At 35.0% G+C, this 12,774-nt stretch overlaps 2 protein-coding genes and 1 long non-coding RNA gene across 4 annotated transcripts; 2 read left to right on the plus strand and 1 right to left on the minus strand.

Annotated features, from left to right (window-relative positions):
* Nucleotides 1–790: 790 nt before the first annotated feature.
* On the plus strand, nucleotides 791–6,806 carry LOC108201868 (replication protein A 70 kDa DNA-binding subunit B). Of its 2 annotated transcripts, none has more exons than XM_064089248.1 (5): nucleotides 791–1,081; nucleotides 2,919–2,957; nucleotides 5,888–6,045; nucleotides 6,136–6,256; nucleotides 6,328–6,806. In XM_064089248.1, the coding sequence occupies exons 1-5, from the start codon at nucleotides 971–973 to the stop codon at nucleotides 6,532–6,534; spliced, it is 636 nt and encodes a 211-aa protein (XP_063945318.1). In that variant the 5' UTR covers nucleotides 791–970; the 3' UTR covers nucleotides 6,535–6,806. The 2 variants fall into 2 exon arrangements, with proteins under 2 accessions (XP_063945318.1, XP_063945319.1); XM_064089249.1 differs by having other exon boundaries at nucleotides 794–1,081; nucleotides 2,370–2,957.
* On the minus strand, nucleotides 5,707–8,623 carry LOC108201890 (uncharacterized). The gene is made up of 3 exons (XR_001802965.2): nucleotides 8,325–8,623; nucleotides 6,148–6,996; nucleotides 5,707–6,054 (listed from the first exon to the last, which is right to left on the minus strand). It is a non-coding gene; the product is annotated as an uncharacterized LOC108201890 (long non-coding RNA).
* A 1,392-nt stretch (nucleotides 8,624–10,015) lies between these two features.
* Nucleotides 10,016–12,635, plus strand: LOC108215785 (uncharacterized). Its single transcript, XM_017388359.2, has 2 exons — nucleotides 10,016–11,138; nucleotides 11,888–12,635. The coding sequence occupies exons 1-2, from the start codon at nucleotides 10,337–10,339 to the stop codon at nucleotides 12,445–12,447; spliced, it is 1,362 nt and encodes a 453-aa protein (XP_017243848.1). The 5' UTR covers nucleotides 10,016–10,336; the 3' UTR covers nucleotides 12,448–12,635.
* Nucleotides 12,636–12,774: the final 139 nt, after the last annotated feature.

Here is a 12,774-nt window from a genome sequence, read left to right on the forward strand (position 1 = left end):
TAAAAAAGATTCAATATTGATACCAAAGAACCAAAAAACTTGGTCATATATTTTTTAATAATAATAATTATTATCATTAAGTGTTTTTCAGAAGATTGCTATAAAGACGAATAAGGCGGTGGTAACACTGACTTGACAAATAGAAAGTCAAAGAAAATGAAGTTATTGTCCATATTTCAACATATAATAAAAGAACCAAACTCTAGACATACGTCAAAATATTTGATATCAAATTACTTTTGAAAGGTTAATTAATTTGTCAAACTACAATATTATAAACGAACTTATATATGTTGATCTTGAATATTATTTTCACAATTTAAACATCATCAAACAGCATAATGATTTTACTAAAATAAAATATACTGTTATAGTTAAGTTCCACGAAATCCGCATTTATGCAGCAATAAGTACCAGTCATAATATTTTAGTTTAGTCGTAAATAATATCGTTATGAAATAAATTTAAAGTATGATCAAATTTTAATATATAGAAAGTCTTATATTAAATAACAATAATTTAAATATCATTTAAAAACAATAATTTAAGTAATTATAATAAAAATATGAGAATGTAATTAAAAAAAAGTTTTTTTTCTTTTAATAAATAACAAATTTTAAAATTTTATTTAAATCCGTGCTTGGCACGGGTTATCAACTAGTATAAAATAAAAAAATCTATTTCTATATATTAAAAGGGGACTAAGGTCAAAATGAGCCAATAAAATGCCCGTGAAATTACATATTTGCCCCTAAATTACACATAATTTCTATAATGCCATGGCCCCTTTGTTTTCTTCCTGCTCTCTTCCAGTTCCAATTGTCCATATGCTCTTTGCCTGAGCTCAGATAATCTCTCCTTCCTCTCGCTTCTCTGCAGTGTTGGATCGCCGCTATTAGATTGTGTTATGGGTGGAGCTTTCGCTGTTAGTGTGTATATAAATTGAATTTGGAGGCAGACCATTTGCCCCATGGATAGTTCCTCGAGAAAACGTGGTAGGCCAAAGCTTTGCGTGACCAAGGAGGTTCTAGAGGAGCACAGGACGCAAAAACGCTTGCAGAATGCCGCGCGTCGTGGCCAGGTATGTTTCCGGAGATCGTCAATTCTCGTGTTGTGTGTGTGTTTGCATCGGTTCCGCAGTTGAATTTGTGGTAAGCAATTGAATTTGTGGTAATGGCCGGTTTGTGTGAAATAACCGAGGTGCTTGCATCTATATCATTTCTGCCATCTATTTATATCTTCTGTTACTCTTTCAATCAACGGCAGAGGCCTATTAATAATACTGTAAGAGAAAGTATGTGATTAATAATAAATATGTGTGTGTGTGTGTTTTGCCTCAGAAATTGAATTAGGTGAGCTCAGTTGCTCACAAAGAACTAATCAGCAATTTTAGAAGTTGACCATAACAAGATTTACTCAATAGGTCTAAAACAATATAGTCAATACCTGTTCACTTGAAGCAAGTGGTGAAGAAGGATATTTTGATTTCAATTTTTTAGACAGTTATAAAATTCTTCAGGCGTGGGCTTGTATATTAAAATATAAAAATTGTCAAGAAGAAAGTGCTGATATTCTATAAGTACTAAGTTTCACTCTGTGGAAGTCATCAAGTGAATGTAAGGTATCTATAGCTTCTCATGCCAAATTCGGAAAATTAACATGAAGTCAGTATTAGCCTTATCTGCTGTTCTTGCCCTCCTCTTCGCGGAACCAACAGTTTATATGTATACATTACTATACCAAATTGCCAAATATAGCAAGCAGTTTAGGTGGACACCTGTTTATAACATGTGCTAGATGGTAAGTTTGTCGCCTTCTATTCCTATACTAACTCTATATATGATTCACTTTATAAAAACAAAGATGTACGTTTTATTTCGAGCTTAAATATCAAGAGCGTTTTTATTTGGACCTCCATTTTCATTTTTCTTCTAGCAATGTTGGTTGGTGAACTACAAATAATAGCCTCATTAATTCGGAATTTATTTACCTCTCCCTTTGCAACTTGAAAAACATCCTGGTTTGAGCAAGATCAAATGCCCGGCATCCCGGTGGGCGCTCATGTATTCTATAACATAATAAAATCCTGATTCGCCACTCTTCAAAATGTACCTGAGGTAGACTTGATTATGTCTGTATGAACTTAGTTGGTAACTTAATTCTATTGTTGATGAAGCATGTATAGCCCTTGGGTCGTACGTATGGGGTAGTCTATTGCCTGAAGTTGAAGCGCCATAAGTGTTTTTCAATGAAACCTCTACCTTATCGTTGCTTGAATGAATTGTGTTATGCAATGATCCCTTTAGCCTGTTTGATGCATTTCCTGTTGATCTTTTTTCATCTAATGTTGGTTTTTAATCTTCTATCAGTTGACTTCGCAAACAAAAAAAATAATAGAAGGGTACTACTGGTGATATCTAGGCTGGCCTCCTGATAAGCTCCAGTGAATGTCCTATTGATTTCTAGGGAGAAGTTTCCTCTTCCTGTTTCAGCTGACTTAAGGCGAAGAAAAAATATGAATGTTTTGAGTTTATTGTCTCGCTGACTTATTTCTTCTCTGAATAAAATTTGTCGTCAAAAGTTTGTTAGGCTACGCTGTGTAAAGATTAGGTATGCAGCTTAGAGCGCAAGCTTTGATCATTCGGGCTTATAAAGTTAATAAATCATAACACAGCTCTATTGTTTTAGGCTTACAAAATTATATGTACATCAATGGATAAAACTTTTAATTTATTATGAAATAAAAAACGCAAGTAAGCCAGTGAAGCTTGTATTAGTGATTTCCCAGCCAATAAAATGGTTTGATTTGCCATTGGCTCACAAATCATTGACAATGAGTGAGCAGAACTGAGAACACATTCTAAGTCTGAGGTATCTATTGCCTACGGTTTTATAAAGATTCTGGCATTTATATGCAGGGTCAGCCACCAGGACATCTCAGGCTGCAATTCCTCAAGGTAAAAATTTCTTAGTTTGTGGCTTATTATATTGCTGAGTAAAGTTTTCATCAGTAACAAAGCTTTGGTTCCTTGATGTATTTGAAAACTCATTATGACTCTGACTTGCTCTCCTTAAGTCCAACCACCAATTGAGTTAACCGAATTATTTTGGGGCACTTGGATGTCATTTTTAATTAATCAAGTCATTTATATTTTCTATCAGAAATTTGACTTTATATGATTTGATCTTTACTTCATTTTTACTTGCTTTCCTCCCTAATTATGACTCGGGAGCAGGGCGTTCATGTAACTAATTATTTATTCATACCATGAGATTTTCAATAACAGCTTTACCAATTATAAAGTTAATAATTCATAACACAGCTCTATTGTTTTAGGCTTACAAAATTATATGTTCAGCAATGGATAAAACTTTTAATTTATTATGAAATAAAAAACGCAAGTAAGCCAGTGAAGCTTGTATTAGTGATTTCCCAGCCAATAAAATGGTTTGATTTGCCATTGGCTCACAAATCATTGACAATGAGTGAGCAGAACTGAGAACACATTCTAAGTCTGAGGTATCTATTGCCTACGGTTTTTAAAAGATTCTGGCATTTATATGCAGGGTCAGCAACCAGGACATCTCAGGCTGCAATTCTTCAAGGTAAAAATTTCTTAGTTTGTGGCTTATTATATTGCTGAGTAAAGTTTTCATCAGTAACAAAGCTTTGGTTCCTTGATGTATTTGAAAACTCATTATGACTCTGACTTGCTCTCTTTAAGTCCAACCACCAATTGAGTTAACCGAACTATTTTGGGGCACTTGGATGTCATTTTTATTTAATCAAGTCATTTATATTTTCTATCAGAAATTTGACTTTATATGATTTGATCTTTACTTCATTTTTGCTTGCTTTCCTCCCTAATTATAACTCGGGAGCAGGGCGTTCATGTAACTAATTATTTATTCATACCATGAGATTTTCAATAAAAGCTTTACCAATTCTAGCTGGAGAACAGAACATAGAGAACTATCAAACCAGGGGAAAAGGAAACAAGAGCCAATCAGTAGATGAACTAAATTAAGAGAAAAAATATGAATATTTTCAATTTATTGTCTCCCTGGCTTATTTCTTCCCTGAATAAAATTTGTAGTCAAAAGTTAGCTAGGTTACACTGTGTAAAGATTTAGTGTGCGCCTTAGAGCGCAAGTTTTGAAGTTCATTTTGTGTACTACTACTTTGTTGATGCTCTGCTATTTGGAGTAGTGATTGATATTTAATGTTAGGTTCCTAAGCCCAACGGCTAATCTATTAGATTTCTTACCCTATACATGCATTTAAATCTTGAAAAAAAGAATTAAAATCTACTAATCATTTTTTGATTTCTGAGCATTGTTACTACCAATAAAATGCATCATATTTCTCTACATTCTTTCTTAAGATTGTTAGTTTGCTTTTATATATTAGAGCTGGACACAATGCATTTAAGTTGAAGGACTTATGATCCTCAGTGCAGTGTTATGAAGTACTTGTTTTGTATCATACACTGATCATTATAGCATGAGATTGTGTGTCATTCAGGCTCCAGCAGATTTATATGACTACTTGCTTAGAAATTTAGTTTTGTAGATGCTACGGACATTAGAATTCCTGAGGACTCACTTCAGTTAACATAATGAATGCGTGTTTAAAAGATTCTGGCATTTATATGCAGGGTCAGCAACCATGACATCTCAGGCTGCAATTCTTCAAGGTAAAAATTTCTTAGTTTGTGGCTTATTATATTGCTGAGTAAAGTTTTCATCAGTAACAAAGCTTTGGTTCCTTGATGTATTTGAAAACTCATTATGACTCTGACTTGCTCTTTTTAAGTCCAACCACCAATTGAGTTAACCGAATTATTTTGGGGCACTTGGATGTCATTTTTAATTAATCAAGTCATTTATATTTTCTATCAGAAATTTGACTTTATATGATTTGATCTTTACTTCATTTTTACTTGCTTTCCTCCCTAATTATTACTCGGGAGCAGGGCGTTCATGTAACTAATTATTTATTCATATTTCATACCATGAGATTTTCAATAAAAGCTTTACCAATTCTAGCTGGAGAACAGAACATAGAGAACTATCAAACCAGGGAAAAAGGAAACAAGAGCCAATCAGTAGATGAACTAAATTAAGAGAAAAAAAATATGAATATTTTCAATTTATTGTCTCCCTGGCTTATTTCTTCCCTGAATAAAATTTGTAGTCAAAAGTTAGCTAGGTTACGCTGTGTAAAGATTTAGTGTGCACCTTAGAGCGCAAGTTTTGAAGTTCATTTTGTGTACTACTACTTTGTTGATGCTCTGCTATTTGGAGTAGTGATTGATATTTAATGTTAGGTTCCTAAGCTCAACGGCTAATCTATTAGATTTCTTACCCTATACAGGCATTTAAATCTTGAAAAGAAGAATTAAAATCTACTAATCATTTTTTGATTTTTGAGCACTGTTACTACCAATAAAATGCATCATATTTCTCTGCATTTTTTCTTAAGATTGTTAGTTTGCTTTTATATATTAGAGCTGAACACAATGCATTTAAGTTGAAGGACTTATGATCCTCAGTGCAGTGTTATGAAGTACTTGTTTTGTATCATACACTGATCATTATAGCATGAGATTGTGTGTCATTCAGGCTCCAGCAGATTTATATGACTACTTGCTTAGAAATTTAGTTTTGTAGATGCTACGGACATTAGAATTCCTGAGGACTCACTTCAGTTAACATAATGAATGCGTGTTTGTGCTAAATTTTCTTTGTTGTGCAACTACAAATAAGGAACAATACAAGAAATTGGCTACCTGGTAAGCATGAGGTCCTAATGTGCATATTCTTAGGACTGACAAACTCACTGTTAACCCCTAGCAACTGCTATAAAAAAATACTTAAATTGTAGGTTCTACGACGGACATGCGAGGCGACAATAGTGGCGGTGATGGAAGGCGAGGGATGGTACTACAATTGTTGCCCACGATGCGCCCGCAAAGTACAGACTACTGAGGGGAAGTATTACTGCACATTCTGCTCTAAGGAGGCCGGAGACTTCAAGCCACGGTAATTTAACTGCAATCATCCTTTAGCATGAATGCCAACCACATTTGCATTCTATTAAAAAAACTAAGGATACTCATCAATTGAATACAGGTTCAGACTTACCGTCCGAGTGGAAGATTCAACAGCCCAAACAACTTTCACCCTCTTCAATAAGGAGGCGGAACAGATCGTCGGCATACCAGTGGACAAAATTATCGACGAGCTTCCAGAGGTGACACAAAATTTAGCAACAGGCCAATTCATATATAACTTCGACGCCATTAACTCTTGTACTGTTTGCAGGGCACTAACATTGCAGAAATACCCCCGGTCATTAGGAACATAATTGGAAAGCGTTGCGTGTTCGATGTCAAGATTAATGAATATAACACTGTCTGCGGTTACGAAGATTACACGGTGTTTCGCCTTAAACTAAGCCACCAGACGGAACAGGCCTCCACCAGCAACAAAGACAACACAGACAACTCAAAGAAACAGAGGGTCAACTGAGGAGGTCCAGGAACAGGCAAAATCAAACACTACAAACCACGATAGCATCGTCAGCTTAGTTATATTGCACATTCCTTAGCAACATTACACTATGCACTAGATCATCTACTACACATGCATCAGAACTTTAAACACATGCACATATTTCTCTTGCTTCAGCATTTTAAGCCTTCACAAATAGCATTACTTAAGAATATGTTCTTTTAGTGTTTATAATATATGGCAGCAATACTTCATGTCATTATTATCGATGATTCCGCTAAATTAGATTCTCCCAAGTCATTTTTTTTTTTTGACAGAAATACACTTGCTCGTATCGATATACGCCAATACTCCGAGGAGTTTCTTTCATTCAAAAAAGCTTATCATCTAACCGAAAGACATGAAAATGTCTCCGGAAGCTTAGACAATAAGACCTTAATGTCCGAAAAGAAATCGTCCCAATTTGTAAGACCACGCCACCTGAAACAAATACGATCCATTAATAACAAGAAAATTAATAATAATAAATTTAATAATTAAAATCAGTATAGATTATCAAAAAATGGTACAAGTAGAAGAAATGATATATATAAAATATTTTGACAAAAAGAAGATAAAATAAGAAAGAAAACAGAATAAAAAATATATCTAACCAAAGGGAGACCCTTTGGCTAGATATATAACAAAATAAATAATTACTAAGAATAATTAATAAAATGTATTAAAATAAAACTATAATTTTCAAAAAATATCTAATATTTTAAATAAAAAATTAAATTAAAATTAATAAACAAGCCAACAAAATGGCACCAAATTGCCGATTATTAGGCCAAGAATATACGCCATCAATTATGGCCACCCATATACGGTACGAACAAAACCATGAATCAAGACTGCAAATAAATATACACCGGTTAACAAATTGCATTAAACTCTAATCAATGAGAATTAAAGCATTTAGAGCATATATTTAAAAGCAATTACTCGAGAAAAAATAAAATTCAAGATTAGCAACAATCAAGTGAGTCAAAATGGTAAACAAGCCATAAAAATGGCATCCAAACTTGAACAAAACCATTAAAGGCATAATAAAGTCATAATTAATGACTCCCATAAATTGTAATAAATATTCATAAAGAATATCCCTCCGATTACAATCACAATTTAAAAGTAACTGTTCTATTTAAAGAAACAAATAATGAATAGTCAATAAAAGAGAAACCCGTAACTAAGGCCAGTCCAATTTACAAATAAATTATTGCCTAAAAATCAACCAATCATAATAATTATGGATTGAAAAACGTAACGGATTCGACCTTCATTACATTCATTATAACAAACACTAGACCACCAGCACTGCTACCGACAAAAATGTAAAAATCACATAGATCAATATCCCAGAGTAACAAGCATCAACACTTCAACAGAGATCTTATAAGAATGAAACCTTTCTCAGAGGGTAGTAAAGTCAAATTAAAATTCAGAAACCAAGCCTGAGAATATGTAAAAGTCTTAAACTTAACCTACTAAACAACATCCACATCCACTCAACGATTGCACAACCAATTCACAGCAATGACAAGAAACCAACAAGACTAGACTATAATCATCAATATATAACACACATAGATGGATAGAATACACACATAACACACATAATATACAATTATACATAAAAGATGCACAAAAAAAGAAATTTTGAATACAAAAAACACATAACAAAAACCCATAATAAACTCATTAAAATCAACAGGAAAACCATGAAAAGATTGTACCTTGATCATGATCAAACATATAAATCCACTTACAAGGTCAGCAGATGGATCTATGGTCAAAATCTTGACAAATCAAAATGAGACCACCCCGCCCTAGAGTACCCGCCCACGAGATAATCAGAGTACCGCACCGTCGTGGTGCCGAGGAGAGAGGCAGAGTCGCCGGGATGGTGCCGATCGGCGTCCAGACATCTATGATCTTTATGTCTGGCTTCAACGGCCATGAAAGTAGTGATTCGATGTAGTGGAGAGAAGAATAAAGAGAGGATACTTGACTATGTTAGTCCAGAAGAGGAGATTAGTTATTCTCCCAAGTCATTTATTATAATAGAAGACAAGCATTTTGAGGAGTTTAGTTTACTAAACCAATACTATGGGGCCCGTCTATTCGAATATTTAAAAATACTGTGGAAAGGTTAGAGTATAAACAAATTTAAGACGCATCACCATATTAATTAACATATATGAAATATTATCATAGCACATAATTACGATTGCGTAAAATATAATTTCTTGTGGGTAGAAATATGTTTTACAACTATTTTCAAACACTGTCAACAATTTTTTAAAATCATTATAATGGATAAATTTGCTAAATTAATTAATCCCAAGCTCGAAAAAGGAGGTAATTTACTATTATATATTGCCATAACTATTTAAACGAAAATATTTTTTCATATCATGTTACTTACAACTAATTTAATATAATAAAAGACATTCACTTAAAATAACTGATTTCACTGAATTACAGCACAAAAAATTATAACAAAGCATCGTATTAATTTCATACATAAAATATTATCATGAACAGTATTTGATCTATGTGAACTAAAACTTTTGGTGTCCGCTAGAATATATTTGTACATAACCGATTTTGTTCCCTAAAAAATTTATAAGATGTTCATCTCTTCCAAAAATTAATCACTGAAATTAAATAAATGAGTAATGAGACAATATCCAAATAAGATGCAAACATTTTAAAAAAATGAGATAAATTTTTTTTATACGCTTCTCTTTTTTAAATAGCTATATAATATGGAATATATGAAATGCAGTTTATGAAAATTATGTAAATAGCGAACGTTACAAAATAAATAACATATAGCAGGCTCCGGAGTTTGTTTCACAGCAAATTACACGTATTGCACCAGCGAATGAGTTGACTCAAACACAATCTTCGACCTGCACTGCTATACACGCATCGGGACGTTTGAACAAATACAAAACTTCATATAACTTCCGCTCCTAATCTCAACTACTTGGATCGTTTCAGCCCAGCAAACGACGATTTGCACCCGGAGTTTGTTTGACAGCTATATCAGCATATTGCATCAACGAATGAGTTGACTCAAACACAATCTTCGACCTGCACTGGTATGCAGGCATCGGGACATTTGAACACCCACAAAAAATCATATAACTTTCATTCCACATCTCCTTTACTTGGAGCCTCTCAACCCCAGCAAACAACGATTTGAACAATAGCGCCCGTGCCTTGCACGGGCTTCCACGCTAGTTAGTTTAGAAATGAATACCAAGAGATTGACGCGCATGAATATTTATGTGAAATAAGAGCTGGTTTAGCACCGAGAAAGAGAAGCGGGCTGGGTCCGACTGAGAAAGAGAGCCCATCTCTGTAAAAGCTGATAAAAGTCATCCAGGTTTTGAGCTACAGGTGTCCACTCCCCATTGGCTTGTGGGGACTCACCTCGTACGTGGCCATCTCCTTTGATGCAACGCGTCCCAGAGTGAGGCACGTTTAAAAAACAGAGAAGTATGATTCCACGTCGAACACGTGTCACATCTATGCCTTGATGCCTGATTTTCCGGATTTTAATGAGGCCGCTAAATCTTCTGCCATCTCGTAGTTAAGCCGCTAAAAACTCTCTGGTAATAAAATAAACACAACGTTACGTGTCTTCCTCCTCCACGTGTCATGCCTCCCTTGTCTTTATCCTCTTCTCCCCCTTGTTCTTGTTCTTATTATTATTACTAGTTGTGAATATTCTTGCATTAATTCATAGTTTGAGACGAAGAAAACAAAAATGATGCAAGTTTCGACTAGTCTTAAAACGGAAGAAGATGAGAATGAGTTGAGTCTGGAGTTATCTATTGGAAGAAAATGTTACGACAAGAATAGCACCACAATGTTACCTCGTAAATCTTCGGATTTTGCAATCTGCCCCAAATCGCAATTAGATGACCTTGTATTCAAACCAGATATTCATGCTTTGAGGCGACAAGAAGCTCGAAAAAAGAGAGACCAAAAGCTCAGATTTAAATCCACATTAGGAGGAGGAGGAGGAGGAGATCGCAACGGGAATGCTTGTTGTGTAATGAATCATGAGGATCATGGTATACTTGACGATGAGGAGGAGGAGGAGGAGATGCCGCCACGAAAGAAAGAGAAATGCCTAGGCCTTTCGGGTGATAATAATATAACTCATAACAATGTGGTTTCGAATTGTGGACCGCGAAAACAAGAGAAATTACTAGTGAATGATTTCAAACTCAAGATGAATCGGGAGCCGGGTTTGATGGGTGAATCTCCCTGCCCCTACCCAATGCAATATGTCCCGTTTACGAATGGATTTGTGTATCATCCCCACGGGGTGATGCCTTCAGTAGTCGACAAGGACAAAAGGGTTGGTTTTGCAAGTGCTGCTGGTGGAAATGAGTGCTTGGACAAGGACAGGAGGGTTAGTTTCGACGTTGCAGCTTGCCGGAGTTTCAGGCCTTATGACACCTGCAGGAATTTAGAGATGAGTGTTGTAAATGGCAAATCAGATGCTTCTTCTGGAGGCAGTTCCCCTGCTGTTTCAGATCATCACAACTCAGCTCTGCAAGGTATATGTATATGTTAAACATCCAATTTGTTTCTCCATTGCTGGTGATCAATTTCTTATATTTCAAATTGTTTTAACATTTGTTTCGCGGTAATGTTGTCAGCTCTAATATATACTTTGTTTTTATTCTGTGGATTCATAAAAGCACTATTGTCTCGCTAATTTTTTGTATATGAACTAGTGCCTTGTGTGGATATACCCAGCTGGTTAATACCAATGGTATACACAATTGTCTAGCTAAGATCCCCATGTTTTCACATACATTTTGAGGGACTTTATGCAAACTGCACCTATAACCTTTAGTAAATATTGTGGCACCATGCTTTTGTAGGAAGAAATTCATAGAAGAGGTTCATATTAGTGTTAAGCTCATTGGAACCTTAGAAACCTGCAGATTGATGTAAAATTCCAGCTATTTGTTAGCTTGTGTGCATATCTCTGTCAAGCTTACAAAGTTGCCCAAGTCATTTTGCCTAGGCTATTCTGGTCATGTGAAATACATTCTGCTAATAGTTTGTTTCATATATGAAGTTTGCCTAGGACTGTTAATCATGTAAGATGTTTGATACATTCTGCTCGTATTTTGTTTCATATAGGAAGTTTGAAGTTAAATTAAACATTAAACAATAAACACTAGAAAGTGCTGAATCTTTGTGAAACAAGGTGGATAGTGGTCTATTCCATCTGTCATAGTTGGATTGTATATATCGGATATTTAACAGAGCAATATGGTTCCATTCTTCCTTGCAGGTGGTAGCAGCTCAATCAGTTTTCAACAAGAAAGTCGAAATGTCTTTGGTGCAGGCAATGGACCAAAGAGGTCTGAAATCAAAAGCTGGAATGCAATGGGAATGTGTTCTAATGAAGTCAAAGTTAGAACAAAAGCAAATCACATAGTAAACACGACATTATTAGGTAACATTCAAGTTAGAGAATTAAGGTGCAATGAAGAGCCGAAACCAGCTGCTACACTTGAGGATCCGACTTTAAGCACCAAGAACCCGATTGACCCTGCCCTGCTTAAGAAAAACATAAGCAATGCGGTCATCACCAAGCCTCTAAAGACTCAAAGTGAATGTAATAGTGCTTCGCCTCTCCCCCAAATGCCTTGTGTATCGACGACAGGAAATGGCCCCAACGGAAAAACTATCACCGGGTTCTTGTACAGGTACACCAAAACAGAAGTTTGCATTGTCTGTGTTTGTCATGGAACTTCATTTTCACCAGCTGAGTTTGTGAAGCACGCTGGGGGCGTAGATGTAGAGCATCCGCTTAGACACATCACTATAGTACCCTCCGATTTGACATAACCGATGATGTAATTTAGCTCCTATTTCTTGCCATATGAAGGAAGAGGATTGTAATATGTACAAGACCATAATGAGGTTTTAAAATTAGTTACCATATTACACATTAGTTCAGTTTGGATCATGTATATTACATTCTGTAACCTGTCTAACTTGAGATGCCTGCTTCCAGACTTAACAAGTCTCCAACTTCCAGGTCCGTAAATTTCAAGTTCTTGGGACTCAAATATCAGAATTACTCATCATGTTACAAGAATACGTTCATTACTTTGGGTGATTGTTTTTCAGTGTTTGTGAACTAGTTAATTTTAAATTAGGAATAAATATCAA

This window comes from Daucus carota, chromosome 1, assembly GCF_001625215.2.
Source record: "Daucus carota subsp. sativus chromosome 1, DH1 v3.0, whole genome shotgun sequence".
NCBI lineage: Eukaryota > Viridiplantae > Streptophyta > Magnoliopsida > Apiales > Apiaceae > Daucus > Daucus carota.